This window comes from Tripterygium wilfordii, chromosome 7 (genome assembly GCF_013401445.1).
Source record: "Tripterygium wilfordii isolate XIE 37 chromosome 7, ASM1340144v1, whole genome shotgun sequence".
Lineage (NCBI taxonomy): Eukaryota > Viridiplantae > Streptophyta > Magnoliopsida > Celastrales > Celastraceae > Tripterygium > Tripterygium wilfordii.
In genome coordinates, this window is record NC_052238.1 from 3,216,690 (window position 1) to 3,233,565 (window position 16,876).

At 37.9% G+C, this 16,876-nt stretch overlaps 1 protein-coding gene and 1 long non-coding RNA gene across 6 annotated transcripts; both read left to right on the top strand.

Moving 5' to 3' along the window:
• Positions 1–7,010, top strand: LOC120001680 (protein argonaute 4-like). Of its 2 annotated transcripts, XM_038850101.1 has the most exons (24): positions 1–149; positions 1,055–1,288; positions 1,373–1,575; positions 1,655–1,879; positions 2,101–2,237; positions 2,319–2,416; positions 2,508–2,605; positions 2,716–2,884; positions 3,030–3,146; positions 3,229–3,336; positions 3,482–3,544; positions 3,618–3,731; positions 3,809–3,974; positions 4,056–4,168; positions 4,301–4,438; positions 4,659–4,789; positions 5,062–5,127; positions 5,343–5,406; positions 5,491–5,602; positions 5,712–5,785; positions 6,172–6,266; positions 6,355–6,386; positions 6,522–6,702; positions 6,734–7,010. In XM_038850101.1, the coding sequence occupies exons 2-23, from the start codon at positions 1,055–1,057 to the stop codon at positions 6,695–6,697; spliced, it is 2,733 nt and encodes a 910-aa protein (XP_038706029.1). In that variant the 5' UTR covers positions 1–149; the 3' UTR covers positions 6,698–6,702; positions 6,734–7,010. The 2 variants fall into 2 exon arrangements, with proteins under 2 accessions (XP_038706029.1, XP_038706028.1); XM_038850100.1 differs by having other exon boundaries at positions 6,522–6,994.
• Positions 7,011–9,059: 2,049 nt separating this feature from the next.
• Positions 9,060–13,571, top strand: LOC120001686. Of its 4 annotated transcripts, none has more exons than XR_005469022.1 (6): positions 9,060–9,262; positions 9,334–10,480; positions 10,599–10,681; positions 10,795–11,662; positions 11,773–11,882; positions 13,199–13,571. It is a non-coding gene; the product is annotated as an uncharacterized LOC120001686 (long non-coding RNA). The 4 variants fall into 4 exon arrangements; XR_005469025.1 differs by lacking the exon at positions 9,060–9,262 and having other exon boundaries at positions 10,288–10,480; positions 10,795–11,197; positions 11,577–11,662; XR_005469024.1 differs by lacking the exon at positions 9,060–9,262 and having other exon boundaries at positions 10,288–10,480; positions 10,795–10,874; positions 11,038–11,662.
• Positions 13,572–16,876: the final 3,305 nt, after the last annotated feature.

Sequence of the window (16,876 nt, forward strand, 5' to 3'; positions counted from 1 at the left end):
GGATAGAGTCACTGCAGCAGTAGACTCTCCTTTAAAACGGTGAGACGAGTACGGTAAGATTACTGCCAACAGAGGGCTTCTATTTTGAGTTTGAAAGAGAGGGCAGGCAAAGCTTCTGCGTTTCTAGGGTTTTACTTTGGAGCTTTCAGGTGCATTTTGCTTCAAAGTTGAAGCTTGTGTCCTAATTTTCTTCAGTGTTTGTGTTTTTATTGTTGAAATTGTGGAAGTAGTGTTGTTTGTGGTGGTTTTTCTGTTTTTTGCCGTTGTTTAAGTTTCAATCTGGAGAATGCTGTTCTGTTTTTGGTTTGTTTTAAGTATTTATTGGTTTGTAGTAAGATCTGTGCTCAGTCATCTGGTTTCTCCATTTCTGTTTCCAAGAACGGTTCATAAATGTTCGACTCTTGTTTCTTTTCCAAAACTAAATTGGTGAATATTATCATATTCTTCATAGTTGTACAGCGCATGCAACATTACATTTTAAAGTATATCTGTTGTTCCTTTTTTATTTCTACAATTTTTAACTGCAGTATATTCCCTTTATGTTGTCTAGATTTTTTGAAAGTCAAATATTTCCTATTGGTTTTTGTCGTGACTTTTTCCTTATATGATCTTTGTACATTTTCTTACTGGTTGTATCTGTGTTGGAAGTGCTGCTGTAATTTTGCTCATTTGGAGAGATTTCTTTGATATCTGGTAGTTTTTACCTTCAATTAATGTTATGATTGTGGTTTGTGGTTCTAATGGCTTTGATTGTTTGAAATTCATTTTTTGGCCTGTTTAGTTTATCTTTATGTGTGTTTTCTCGAAAGTTACTTTCTAAACGGTGTCAAGGTATTATGGGTTGCATTTATCCAATTAATTGTTTGATTTCAAACTGGATTAGGCTTTTCAGCTTTTGGCTTTCTGCGGTTTGTGCATGGCTGTATGCAATCTTCGTCCTGTTGGCTGTTTGTGATTGGTGGATCACAGTGACTCATATAATTGCATTTAATCTCACAGTTTCACAGCTTGATTATTTTTCAGTTATTCTGACCCCTTTTGTTTCTGCTTATAGATGGATTCCCACTCGCCAGATGGAAATGGGGCAGGGGAAGGTTTGCCACCTCCGCCACCCATTCCACCAAATGTTGTTCCAGAGCAAGTGGAACAGGAACCCTTAAAGAAAAAGGTTATGCGGGGTCCAATGGCTAGGCGTGGCCTTGGAACTAAGGGCCAAAAGATAGTGTTGCTTACTAATCACTTTAAAGTTAATGTTACTAATGTTGAGGGCCACTTCTTCCATTATAGTGTAAGTTCTCCAACTTGTAAATTTATTTCTTTCATGTGGTATTGTTTTGGGCATCAAATTTATGCAAATATTACGTTTTGATAGGTTTCTGTTTCATATGAGGATGGCCGACCACTGGAAGGTAAGGGTGCTGGTCGAAGAATTATTGATAGGGTGCATGAGACGTACAATTCTGAGCTGGCTGGAAAGAACTTTGCATATGACGGGGAGAAGAGTTTGTTTACTGATGGCCCCCTTCCACGCAACAAGCTGGAGTTCACAATTGTTCTGGATGATTCATCTAACAGGTAAACATGGAGACTCTTGTTGCCTTGCACAGTTATTGTTCGATATTATCGGGTTTGACAAATAGTTATCTTCATGCAGAAGCAATGGAAATCGTAGCCCTGATGGAAATGGAAGTCCAAATGAGGGTGATAGAAAAAGATTGCGACGCTCATATCAGTCCAAAACATTCAAAGTGGAAATTAGCTTTGCTGCGAAAATTCCTATGCAAGCTATTGCGAATGCATTGCGGGGAAAGGAATCAGAGAACTCCCAAGAAGCTTTGAGAGTGCTTGATATTATTTTGCGGCAGCATGCAGCCAAACAGTGGGTGATTCACTTTTGGTTTTATATTTTCTATTTCAATCATTTATAACGAATCAGTTACTTTGGTGCACGAACAGTTTAGCATATTGTTGAACTTACGGCTGTCTGTTTCTCTTTCTTCTTCGAGCTGTGAAGCTTAGTATCTTAAACCACCGCATTCATTCATGTTTTGCATATAAAGGTTGGTTATCTAATATGTAACTATTCCTACTCCAATTCAGGGGATGTCTTCTTGTTCGCCAATCATTCTTTCATAACGATGAAAGAAATTTTGAGAATATAGGTGGTGGTGTACAAGGTTGTCGAGGATTTCATTCGAGCTTTAGAACCACTCAGGGAGGGTTGTCTTTGAATATTGGTAATGATTATCTGTTGTTTTAATTTGTTTTCTTTTTGACTTGGTCATTTTTTTGACTCGTGGTTGCATGCTTTACTTCAGATGTAACAACCACTATGACTATAAAGCCTGGACCTCTGGTGGATTTCTTACTTGAGCACCAAAATGCGAGAGATCCCTTCTCTGTTGATTGGGCCAAGGTAATGTATATTTGTGTCTTATTGTTGGATTTTTTTTTCTCGTTTTTTTAATTTTTTTTTATGAGTAAGTTGTCTTTTATTGAGTTAACAGGCTAAACGAACGATAAAAAATTTGAGGATCAAGGTTAATCCCTCAAATCAAGAGTACAAGATTACCGGATTGAGTGAACAGCCTTGCAAAGAGCAATTGTATGTCTTCTGCTGTGAAATTGCCAACATGTTTCTTTATGTTTTCTTACTACTAGTACAATAGTCTATTTGATACTGCATTCCTGAATCATTTTGGTGTTTACTTGTAGGTTTTCCTTGAAGCAGAAGGGAAAGGATGGGAATAGCGAAGTTGAGACCACAGAAGTGACCGTTTATGACTATTTTGTGAATTATCGCAAAATTGAACTTCGCTACTCTGGAGATGTTCCGTGCATTAACGTGGGAAAGCCAAAGCGTCCGACTTACATTCCTCTTGAGGTGAATCTATTACTTGTATAACCTGGTAGACTCTTTATGGATGTTGAATGAATCAATTTTGTGTATATTTTGTTATACTGGTTTAGCATTTCTTGTTGAAATCTTGACTTCTATGTTTATTTTCGCTCCTCTCCTCTCTTGCTAGCTTTGCGAATTGTTACCATTACAACGCTACACAAAAGCACTGACCAATCTTCAAAGGGCTTCGCTAGTGGAGAAATCAAGACAGAAGCCTCAAGAAAGGATGACTGCTTTGTCTAATGTAGGCATCTATCCTTTAGTTATTTGTTCAAAATTTTTGGTTGCATGTTTGAGTTGATTGTCTATCATGGTTGTTCTTGCAGGTTTTGAAAACGAGCAAGTACGATACTGAACCTATGCTACGTTCGTGTGGCATATCCATCAGTACTAACTTTAACCAAGTGGAAGGACGCGTGCTACCAGCTCCAAGGGTAATATGTCTATTTTATCTACGTCATTCCCTTTTCTTATTTCAGTTGTTTCATTTCGTGCTCGTATTTCTACGAACTATTTTGATGGCATTTGTTACAGATATTTCTTTCAAGCCTCCAATTAATTTCATTTATTTTCCCACAGTTAAGATTTGGCAATGGTGAGGAGTTCTCTCCTCGTAATGGTAGATGGAATTTCAACAATAAGGTGCTTCCCTTTCTTCTAATCTGATTGCGACTTTGCTTTAGCAATCTCACTATACCTTGCAATGATTTTGCAGAAACTAGTGGAGCCGACAAAGATCGAACGATGGGCAATTGTCAACTTTTCTGCACGGTGTGATATAAGAGGCCTCGTCCGGGATCTCACCAAATGTGCAGAAATGAAAGGGATTGTAAGTGTTTCCAACTTATGTTTATCATCGACATGAGAAATTTAGAATATTGACAAAGTCCTTTCTCTTGTGCTTAGAGCATAGAGCCTCCATTTGATGTCTTTGAAGAGAGCCCACAGTATAGGCGTGCCCCACCAGTTGTTAGAGTGGAGAAAATGTTCGAAGAGATGCAATCTAAGCTTCCTGGGGCTCCACAATTTCTTCTCTGCCTGTTACCTGAGAGAAAGAACTGCCCTATTTATGGTTTAGAGAATTGACATAGTTTTTCAATGTCCATGTTTAGTAATTTTGGCTCTCTGATAATTGAAATCCTTCATTCCCTAGGTCCGTGGAAAAAGAAAAACCTTACTGAATTTGGAGTTGTAACTCAGTGCCTTGCTCCTACAAGGGTCAATGATCAGTATCTTTCAAATGTTCTCCTGAAGATCAATGCCAAGGTGAGTCGTATAAGGATGAGTACCGGACTTCTTTCATTGTTTGATTTGTTTCATTTTCTGATTTATTAGCGTGGCCTGTGTTTTTTGGTTTTCAATGCTGCTTGTCCTTGTAATTTTCTTACATATGTGCAGCTCGGTGGATTGAATTCTTTGTTGACAATTGAGCATTCTCCCAATATCCCTCGGGTTTCTAAGATACCTACCATGATATTTGGGATGGATGTTTCACATGGCTCCCCAGGGCAATCTGATATTCCATCAATAGCTGCGGTAATCTTGCTTGTCTTGTCAACTTGTATCTGTGATTCTTGGTCGATGTGCTTCTAATTGGTTTTTGTCTAATTTTTTTATTCTAGAGGACCCTTTGGCATTTCTAATTGTCTTTGGTTGATCTGTAATGACCATTCAACAGTTCAGTTTATACACAATATGGTGCAAAATTTCGTTGGGTGTGCTTGAAATTTTTGACTATTTTCATCAAACATCTTAGGTGGTTGGCTCTCGGCACTGGCCTTTGGTTTCTCGCTACAGGGCATCTGTGCGAACTCAGTCACCAAAAGTTGAGATGATAGATTCGCTATTTAAGCAGGTGTCTGATACAGAGGACGAAGGGATTATTAGGTGGGATCCTGTGTTACAGCTTTTCTAACTGTCGGTATTATTTTATATTGGTTTTCATTAGGGTTTTGCCATGCTTTCTAGTTCCTATGTTTACTCATTAGCTGGTGATTTCAACTTTCTAGGCCTACATTATATCAGGATTCTATTTTTGGTTTATAGCTCTTTATTTTTCTTTCTGATTTTTGGTTTACAGTAGTATTGGTGAATTGTTCTGCGTGTACTCTAGCTATGTTTTATGGACTTTTCTTAATGCATGTATTTTCCAATTTTAGGGAGCTTCTTTTGGACTTCTACACAAGTTCTGGGAAAAGGAAACCCGAACAAATTATCATATTTAGGTATGTATATCCTCTGACCATAGAGATGGTGAGTCACCAAAGTAATGTCCATGTTAGTTTACACTGAGACCTGATGGCTGTTTGCTTGATAACTGCAAAAAGAAACCTATACTGATTGGTCATGTAAACCTTTTTTTTTGTACTAGAAATGGTAGAAATGGTGTTCACTATGCTATTTTGCCCTCACATTTTTGTATGCATTATATTGCTCTCAGGGATGGAGTCAGCGAGTCGCAATTCATTCAAGTGCTGAACATTGAACTCGATCAGATAATTGAGGTTTGTCCCTAAACCACCCAATACTAGGTCTGACCTTGTCCACTATTTTTGGATGAGATAATCATTTGCTGTTGAATTTTACAGGCTTGCAAGTTTCTTGATGAGAAGTGGTGCCCTAAGTTTGTGGTGATTGTTGCACAGAAAAATCATCATACAAAGTTTTTCCAACAGGGGGCTCCTGACAATGTTCCTCCTGGTTAGTGGAGATGTATATGATGGGAGTGTTGGACGTGATAATTAAAGTAATACTCTTTGCAGTAACTTGTAAATTCCAAAAAATTTATCAGCAAGTTAATCTTTTGCAGGGACAATTATAGACAGCAAAATATGTCATCCTCGGAACAATGACTTTTATCTCTGTGCGCATGCTGGAATGATTGTGAGTAATTGAGTATCAACATAACACTTTAGTTTTAGTTGATTGCTGCCGGTGATTGTCGCCTATCGTTATTTCTGGTCTGTGTCTGTGAGTTAAAATGGTCTACTTCAAAGTTCAATGATTTTATTTCCGTCTTGTGCAATTTTATTATCTAGCTTATTGGTATTTATATGTAAGCTCGTTATCTTCGCTGGTTTTACCTTTGATTTTGAACATTCTCTTTTAAACTAATGACATCAAGATTTGCTAAAATGCCTTAAACTAGTTTGTGATATTTTGTTGTACATTCTAATAAAGGTTCTTTGATTTCGGATGTTCATTGTTTTAGTGATTGCTCCATGTTTGGGTTATATGTGTTCTGAGTCTTGTTCACATATACTGCACAGGGAACTACAAGGCCGACTCATTATCAAGTTTTGTTTGATGAGGTTGGTTTTTCACCTGATGAGTTGCAAGAACTTGTGCATAATCTATCCTATGTGTAAGTACTCATTTGTATGAATTATTTGCTTTGATGGTATGCTACAAGCTGTGTTGGTGTTATGATTGAGACCTGTGGTTGATTGCAGGTACCAGAGGAGCACAACAGCGGTTTCTGTAGGTAAATTAGAACTCTTTGTTCTTGTGTATTTTCATGAAAAGCTTGCACTGATTTCATCAAGTGTCCTTGTGTATGCTCTGTTTATTTTACACTGGGTGGATCAATGAATTCTGACAAATCAGTTTGTGTGTGCAGTTGCACCGGTGTGCTATGCTCACCTGGCAGCTACACAGATGGGTCAATTTGTAAAGTTTGAAGATGCATCGGAGACCTCCTCGAGCCACGGTGGGATGACATCTGCTGGGGCTCCTGCAATTCCACAAATGCCTAAATTGCGTGATAATGTGTGCAGCTCCATGTTCTTTTGCTGAGGCCTTTGAGCTGTAAATGACATGTAAAGTTTATATTTCCGTCCGTTATGCGTTTTGGCACTACCTGTTGCGTGCTCGAACTGTTTGAGGTTTGAACTTACAGACTGTTACTTAATTTATGTACTTAAAAAGTCCCCTTCTGCCTTTGTTTTTGGTGGTAGCGTTGTCTCTGGGCTTTTGGAAGGGTGGAAACTTGTGGGATGGAAGGGGTGTCTGTGATGCTGGATTTTGTTAGCGTTGTGAAGAACTGGCATTTTAACTTAACGTTTGCATAATTATGTAGCAACTTTTTTTTAAGTTTCTTTGCTTTAAAGTTTTATGTTTTGTCTTCTTGTAGCAATACACCATTGTTTTCTTACCATTGGTCTCATGCCAAATTGCCAACCAAGATCAAAGGTTAAGGCCCCAAAAACAAACAAAACAAGCCCATCTAAGCACCCGGATAACCGGAAGAAAAGGCCCAAAAGCCAGTCCTAATCCAGGCCCAGTAGAGAAAAACAGCCCAATCGACAGAGACTCTCGGCCAATCATCTCCACGAATTCCCAGAATATTGGAGCACATGAGAAACTCCCGACAGCAAAACCACCACAAGATTAAGCTTATAGTCTAAAGCATTTTGGGTCTATTTATATGAATCCAAATTTATACTGTATATCAAATAGCTCCGGTATGGGGTTTACAGTAGAGGAGAGTATGCAACTTAGCTGTCTTCATTGGGAAAAACAGCGGGAACGATAGAAAAGCTGGGGTGATAAAAAGAAGCAACACACGAAAGATTTCCAGCACCAAGGAAACAAACTAAACGAAGAGAAAGCAACATGTGAGTTAGCTACTAATTAAAAAATTTCTTTCCGTTGATAGGATGAGAAAATAAACACCAGCAGCAAGGAGTCTACTTACAAGGGGAAGGAAGCTGAGATTTTCCTCTTGCACCGCTTCATGTTGTACTTATCCTTGTACAGACAGGTATGCAGGGGATTGAAATTGGGTCCGTCTACAAAAAGCCCTGTTGAAACATAGTGTGTACTGGGTAGCATGGGTTCATCATCATCATCATCAGGTAACAAAGGGACTCTCTGATCATATCCAGACACAACGACGGAGACTACACCATCATCCAAAGACATAGGAATATAGGATGGAAATAGCATTCCTCTTTTTCTGGCCACTCAATGGAAGTCATGCCAAGTATGTTCACTACTGTTGTAGCGATGTGAGCAAGTTCCATAAGGCGATCACCAAACCCTAAATTGGGATCACACCAGCGGTGGGTAAACCCTAACTAGCGATCTCCACCAATTGACACTGCACATCCAACTGTCTTACTGTATACCATGGACAAACGGAATAGAAGCTTCGGTTGGCGTAAAATAACCATTCATCTGAATCGGTATGATAGGAGTGGATACTGCCTTTGGTCGACAGGAGACTTTCGTGGTCATTGTTCCCAACCGCGTATGCAGTAATGGCATATTCGTTACAATCACCTTGGAACGACGGAGAAGGAACAGGGGGGCTGACAGGAGCGATCCCAAGAATCCAATTTCCGGTCGAACTGCTCAAAATCATGATTTGACAAGCATCTACTCATTACATAGAACTTTTCATTAATAGGACCAATAATCACAGGATCGTCCTTGATGTAATTCATGCAACTCAACTTCTTGAGGGTGGAGTCGCCGGAGGATGTGTCATACACAAAAACATCCCTCGACAATTGTTCATCTTCTTCCACACGAAATCCTCCCAAAAAGTAGATGCTCGGATCAAAGGCAAAGAAGCTCATACAGGCTGGGTAGTCGTTCGGAATTAGGAACAAGGGATTGCACAAGAATCTGGGTCCACGACGACGTCGTCGACCACCAGAGCAAGGACCAATGTCAATGACGAAAACATCATAAGCATAATCATCTTTATAACCATAAATGGATGTTCCAAAGTCGGAATCGCAAACCAAGCAGATCTTGTAGTTCCTTGAAGAGGAGGGTGATGAGTGTGAGATCAGACTCATGATTTATCGATATTTTTAGAGTTAGGGTTTTGGATCTCAAAACACCGAGCGGATCTCTCTCGCCGCTGATTCAAAACAAGACGGGGAGAACAAAGACTTGTACAGGCACATGAACAGAACAGGTATTGGACAAGCAGTTCTTAATTAGCTGGGCCGTGTAAATGTAATATATAGTGTAGGGGCCCATTAGTTTGCAACCAACTTTGATTTCCCAATGAAAAGCTAGATGGTTTAGCCCATTAGCAGCTAAATGGGCCGCCAAAAACTAATGGATCAGCCGAATTCCATTCAATATACCCTTCAATCTTCTTGATATACACGACGTCGTGTAGTTTGTTCGTACCTAAAAAAATTGGTGGGGGCTACACTCCATGAATTCCCATTCACATCCCAAAATTTAAAAACTCCATTAAAATTTAACTTAGTCTGAATACCATTTTTTTTTAATGTTTTTTCATAAAAATCGGATATGCCCTAGCTATCAACGCATTCCATGATGCAATATCTCACTCTTCCGACATTTCGTCAAACACCTCTTTGCACTATCAAGAAGGTCAGCTTTGATAGGATTAGCACTTTTCTGCTTCCTTTTGTTACTAATCTAGGTCTGGATGCTATGTACAGATCGCTTTAGTTCTTTAAGAACTTTCTGATGCGGAAATCCTCCTCTCATGTTCTACCATAAAAGATGTCATCATAAGATATCAAATCACTTCCAGTGAAGCTATTAGATAGGCCCAGAGAGAGATCTATGCGCTCAGATCTGAGTACTGCAATTGGTTCGGCTGAATGAATAGAATCTGGGGAGGCTGGTACGACATCGAAAGCTACTCCACCTCGATTAAGATAACTAGAACTCCTAATGTCTGAAGGAGAACTTCCAATGGTTGGAAAAGACGAAGCGCCTGTTCCTCTTTCTCCCAGAAAGCATCCGCATGTTTTTGCTTGAAATGGAAGGACGGCGGCATTGAAATGGAAGGGCTGGAAGCTGTGTTTACCGTTGTTTGATGAGGGGGAGAGAGGTGAGGAAATGGGAAAAAAAACAGAGAGGAGAGGAAAGAGAAGGTGAAGGAGGGAATGATAATAAATTGGCACGCGAGGTGTTTTATAGACTATGATATTTTGTGTTTTTTGGGATGCAATGAAAATCCATTGAGTACAATTAGCTTCCACCAAAAAATTGGGTTATTCTATTTCTACATTTCTAACCGTGGAATTTTCCCTGTATTTTGTTTTTATTTTTTTTGAAAACCAAATACTCGAATGCCAGTTTATTTTTGCTATTGGTTTTTGTCGTGTCCTCTTTCTTTTGGTCAATCTTAGCATATTTTCTTTTGTGTTCACTATAATCTATCTATTACTATCTCTAAAATTAAATTGTAAGCCTAGGCGTGATTTTATGGCGAGTAGACGTTTCAATTCTGTGCTCTCGCGTGTGGATGTATGTATCTTCATATGGACCATTGAATTACTATCACTCTCATTTCATCCTGACCGTTGGATTATTGCGTCGATCTCCCTTGGTTCGTACAGCTGTGCCAGCGAATGAATAAGACAAAAATCTATCCTCCATCTTAGATTCATGCATCTGCCTTTTTGCAAAGCTTCTCGCGAAGCTTCTTTGGACAAAGATCTATCCTCATCTTAGATTCATGTATCTGGGTCGTTTCGTAGATTTCAGGTGCGATCTCCTCTCTTTCCCCATCTCTGTCTTTTTTGGCTATCGCTTCTCGGCCAATCTTCCACCCGAGACGTAACTCTGAGCTTTCAGGTGATGATTTTACAATTCGTTTCGTTATATTTCCATTTCTCTTTGAGGTCATGATTTGGTTTTGTTATAAATTTGGCTTTTGTTTTCAGTCGTTTTCCATTTTTGTCTCTCATCGCAGGGATCTACCCTCTTTGCCACCTCCCTTAGCAAGCGATTAGGGTTCGTTCATCGTCATGGTGCTTCTCAGGCTTCTATTCGGAGGTGTGGTTTTTTCGCTAGTTTTGTTCGATCTCCTCTGCGTCTTCTATCTTTGTGTGCTTCTATTCTTCTATCGGTCGACTTCATTACGTTTCCATTTTTCTCTCTCATCACAGGGATCTTTCCTCTTTGCCACCTCCCTCCTTTCTTCATCAGGGTGCTTCGCAAGCTTTTGTTCGGTTGAGCTGTCCTAAAGGTGACACTTTTTATCTTCTCCTTATCCATCAAATTCCCCTTTGCGCCGGAAAACATAAAAAGAAAAGGGTGAATTGCCTTTTTAGCTTTGCTTGATCAGCTTTGAAGGCATTTCTGCAGTTCTTGAAATGGAGAGAACTGAGTTTAGCTTGCTAATTTTATAGCCTAGATTGGCAGCATCTACATTGTACATATCCTATGTCTGTTCCTGAGGAGCAGTGCCAGTTCCTATTTCCTTAACCAGTTGGGATTCAAGTCCATCTACTGTGTCTGACCCTGCAATTTCTAAAGGATTTGTTGGTTGTGGAAGTCCTACAAACTTGGGTATGATCTTAGTTTTTTCATTGTAGTTTTTGGTGGGACTACAGTTAAATCTTGGTTCCCTAGCACTCCATAAATTATATGAGTGGTTGCTTAACCTCCTATTGTCTGTTCATCGCTGCTACAGATGGTCTCAAGGCTTCTACTGTAATATTTTTTGAAAGACCTCTTAAGAAAATGGATGAGCTAGGCTGTATAACTCATTTTGAAACTTCACAAAATTAAGATTACTATTACTGTGTGCACTTATGGTTGTTTTCAATTTTGTCCTGCAAATTTTTTAGGTAACACCAACGGTCAATTTTGATAAAATCATGACAAATTTCCTAAGAATAAGAAAGAAAATGACATTTTCCATGAAAATTGTACATCAATGAACAAGCATCAAGACGCTCACCAGGGTATTCAGTGAGGTGTCATCTCCAACGAGCATGGTTTTTCATCCTATTCAGCAAACTGTTCTTCTAGGTGACTTATGCTATTATGATATAAGTTCTCATAATATGATGTTTTAAAATAACTGTTGTGTATTTAAATCTTGAATTTACTCATTTAGCATTTGCTGATTGATTCTTCAGTTGGAACCGGTACCGGGGACGTGGCTTTGTGGGATATTAAATATGAGGAAAAACTGGTTTCAAGAAATTTTGACGTTTGGAACGTCAGACCATGCTCAATGTCATTTGAGGTTCTGTTCTAGACCAGTTTCATATGTTACTAAGAACTTATTAGTCCTCATCCATGAGGTGAAATCTCAACTCAAAGTTGAGATTTTTTTTTCCTGCTCGCTTATTTGTGATATACAGATGTGTGATAAAACGTGAGGAATTTGTAAATCATATTTTTGACATGTTGTAAAAGTTCACCAAACCTTTGAAATTTTATATCCCTTTCGCATCTTCTTATCATAGGAGACTGATTACCTTTTTTTGAACTGCAGTTTTTTGAATAGTTGATTATGAGTGAGGCCTCTGCAATTTTGCCCTTGCAGTTTTTTTTTTTTTATCATAATAAGCTGTCAGTTAGTTCTTCAGTGGCATTGTGCGTCTGGATGGCTCATGTAGTCTAATTGGTGCATCATATTTTTCATCATATTTTTCATCAATTGACTAATTTTAGTATCATTGGCAATATAGACCCACCCCTCTTTGTTCTCTTCGTCTTCTTCTTTCGTCCACTATTTCAGGTCATAATACTATTGTTTTGCTCTCTGTCACGGGTGCCCGGCTGTTGAGATAGCTTTGTCCAAGCTCTGTTTTTCTTCAACCTTGATCTTTGAAAAATGAATGTCTACTGTTTTTCTACCATTTTTTTACTCAAACATCATTCAACTAACATGTTGAGATTTATCACTTGAAGTTGACGACATAAAATTTCTGATTTGGCTTTCTTCTCCGTTATCTGTTTCATATCTTTTTAGGCTATAATCAGGAAATTTGTAAAATGATAAAATTACTGATGTCCCGCCGTAACGCGTGGTTGTCAACTAGTTCAATTAAAAAAAGAAAAGGAAAGGCAAATAAGCAACAAGAGAAGATTACAAAAAAAATAATTTAGGGACAAGAAAAACATTGAGGAACAAGAAGGGGAGGGGAGTGAGAGAGAGGGGAAGGGAGGGATTTAATAGGAAAAAATGGAAGAAGATGAAAAGGGAGTAGAGGAAACAAAACAGAAAACAGATAGACATAGAGGTTGAACTAGAAATTGAAGTGTGAGGGCAAAAACAAAGGAAGAGAAGATAATAGATTTTTTCAAGGAAAGAGAAGGAACGAGTGAAAAATAAGCATTTGTTTAAGAAAATAGTCTGTTTTTCATTTTCTGGTTATTGTGTTGGTTGCGTCCCTTTGTTGTCCTTGCTGAATTTGAAGTTTTAATGTGTGTAGTATGCATAGATGGCTAAAGTACAACATTAAATCATTGTTACATTGTCTTACATCGTATCTTTAATATAAAGAACTTATGTGATATTTTGGTTATCTATTTATCAGTATATAATGACTTCAGGTTAACAATGATGGATTGGAATTTCACGAAGGAACCAAGGAAGCTCAAGTGAGATGAAGCTAAGACATCTTACCTTTAATATTTTGAACTTAAGTCACCTTTTGGTTATCTATTTATCAGTTTATATTGACTTGAGATTGGCAACGATGGATTGGAATTTCAGGAAGGAACCAAGGAGGCTCAAGTACCATAGCTGAATTGGAAGCAAGGAAGCTCAAGTGAGATTGAAGCTCTCTTTTTTTCCTTGATGCATTGCGAGGTTAAATGTGGCAGTGTTTCTGACAATGGTTTGATTTTGTACTCTTTTGACCGACTATATATGGTTTCACTTGCAATCAAGTATTTACCGTTATGAACTAAAATCAAGTGTTAATAGTGAGACTAACCTCAATGCGTGATATTCTTCGGGGCATTGAGCTGTGCCATCGGCGCAGCGAGATGCTAGTAGTAAGGGCAAATGCAATGGTGAAGTGGTATTGGGCCAACAAAGATGTTGTCTTTTGCTGATGTGACTGTATTGTAAAATGTGTTTTGCTTATATGGCTGTATTGGGATAAGTGTTTTGCTGATGTGGATGTATTGATATTTAATATTTTGGTGTAGTTTTGTTGTGGATAATATGGAGGAATGAAATGTTGTTGGGTTGGGTGGAAAGAGATAGTGTGTGGGAAGAAAAAGTGTATAGAAATTTGTGTTTTGCTGATGTGGCTGTATTAGAATACGTGTTTGACTTGACTTTTTGTGTAATAGAGGTGGGACCGGGCCAACAAAAATGTTGGCCCAGTAAATTGCTTCTTATTGCATTTGCCCTAATAATTTTGACTTTGATTGCTGAGAAATGTGAGCTGGAATCACAAAGACCCAAGTAAAATTTTGAAACTCCGATTGTAAAGGTTCATCTTCTGTTACCACTATCAAGGTTAATGAATTGAATGAAAGAACAACAGTTCCAGCATTGCATGTATATGAGCTATAAGCGGATGCGATACATCCCCTGAAAGAAACTCGCTCGCCATCCCATCCAGAGATAAACACAATTACTCAAACAAATAAAAGTAAATACTCGAACACATAAAAGTAAATACTCGAACAAATATATGTAAATACTCGAACAGACAAACACAATTACTCAAACAAATAAAAGTGACTACTCGAACAAATAAAAGTAAATACTCCAACAGATAAACACAATTATTCGAACACATAAACAATATACTTGAACAACAACACAAAATACTCGAACACATAGACAACCTACTTGAACTTTTGTATAAAGTTGACCTCGACCAACAAATAACGTCCTCAAACCCTAAATAACATACTCGAATCAACAAATAACCTTCTCGAATGAAACCCTAAACTGCTTGAATGAAAAATCGAAACCCTAAGCACTACTAGAATGAAAAACTCAAACCCTAACTACTGCTAACTCGAACCACAAATACAACATTAAATAATACACACCCATGAAGTACTAGGTGTAGAGGGACGGTCGAATGAGTCAAAAATAGTATATTAACAACGTCTTCGAGGCTGAAAACTATCAGAACAACAGCGTAGCGTCGAATATGAAGAAAAATGGTGTCAAGGAAACAGAACGAAGGTGAAAGAAGAACGAGGTGAAATGAGATGTCACGGGAAGGGAAAAGGGTTTTTGAACGAAATCGATATCATTTCAATTTAATAAGGGCATTTGTGACAATTCCTTTCAAAAAAGTGTTAATTTTCATGTTTTTAAAAAAGATGATTAGTTTTCTAAATTAGGTTTCTAAAAGTGCTACTTTTCAAAAAAACCCATGAAGTCAATAGATATTATGAAATTCAGGGGAAGACCCACTTAGAGAAAGTAATGAGTGATTGAAGTTGTGAGATAGAGAGAGCGAGAAATGGGGGAAACGAATCTAGAGGTAGTCATGGGTGATGGGAATGGCTGCTTGTGCAGTTATGCTTGTTTAAGAAATAATTTACAAATGTTCGCCTAATCACTGGTTTAAAAATAATTTACAAATGTTTCACCAGCTTTTTTAGGATTTTAATTAGCTGCTAGTTAACAAGATTGGAATCCATCGAGGACTTGACTTGAGAAGTCATAAACAGCTTTATAGCTTCAAAAACGGATTAAGGGTGCCTGCAATTTCTACCCACAATTTTATTTCAAAAAGATTATCGGATGGTCACTGAATTCCAGTTGGAAATATGGATATGTAAATGGAGGCGCGTAACTTGAAGGCGCATAATCACTTTTTTTAGATAAATTTATCTCCCTTTGATATACCAGATTATTCGTTAAGCATAGAGCTTTAGAGCAGATGATTCTCTTAGACACCGTCATTCGTCAAACATAGAGTTTTAGAGCATTCACGTCAGCTCTTCTTATCATATCCTTTAAAATACAGTAAAAGAAGTCATTTTATAGTTTTATGCGTTGATTTTGAATATGTAATTTTTTTTAAAAAGTCTAACATGTATTTTGAGAATTAAAACGTTTTAAAATTTCATTTAAAAGACTTAAGTTGACATGACCTACCACTATATAAGCTACCTATCACTATTGCCATAACAATGTCTCCTAATTCTACTTGAAATAGAAATACGAAAGTAATAGGGAACATCTCTTGGAACTAGCCTAATTAATAGGCAACTCTTAATGAAACCAAATACTAAAACAAATAAAGGAAATAAACTACTAAACTCCTAAATATGCGGTTATATTAACTACTCTGCATGAATCATGCTTGACTCCTTTGAAGAACTAATGTCCAGCATGTTAGCATGCATGGTATGCATGGGTTCCAAACCAACTTTCACATTACTATCTTGCCCATCACGTCTTCCTTCATCTTTAATCTCCAAGCTCGATCATAGGCATTCTTTAAAAGCTTACCCTGGTCCTCATCACATTACAAAAACACCTCATCAATCCCATCCTCACCGACTCAACTTTCTATACTATCAGATCAAAATTTACCTTTGACTACAATACGATCAGATAAAAAATCGATTAAATGTGAAGGAAACTATCAAGCAGTCGGTGACTGCAATCAATGGGTCATCAAAATCTCTATTTTGTAGAAGATCTTCATTACAAGTATTGCGATCATCGATTTTGCCTCATGTACGTGCTCCAAATTAAGGACTCGAAGACTACCAGTCTCGATGATGCATACGGAATCCAATTATCACAACTGGATTGATTTGCTAGGAACAATGGTAAGGCAAACACAAAGGATAGAGAATCATTCTCTGAATATAAAGATGAGAATCTCTCACAAATGAATCACTCTAGGCTAACACAATTTCTCATTACAAAATATTCTATCCAAATGGAAAACAATACTAGTTTAAAAAGTATTCCTAAAGTGTTAACTTATTATAATATGGCTACTTCATTGACCACTAATTCATCCACAAATAAAGTTTTTGTAATCATGTCAATTGTCATAATTTCCTCCTTTTCAACTCCTTCTTTCATGCTGCTTATAATCAAGCCTGTATGCCAATTAAAGCTCCCCTAATCACGCAAGCATTTACTTCTACCAGTTTATTGCTGGATCCACGTTCTATTGCATCATCCCGTCGACTCACAAAAAGTTGACTCCTTCGAATATTGAAGCCGTAAAGTTCAATCCACCAATCAAAAACAAGTGTTGCAGTAGAGTTCTCCACCACTCCATCATT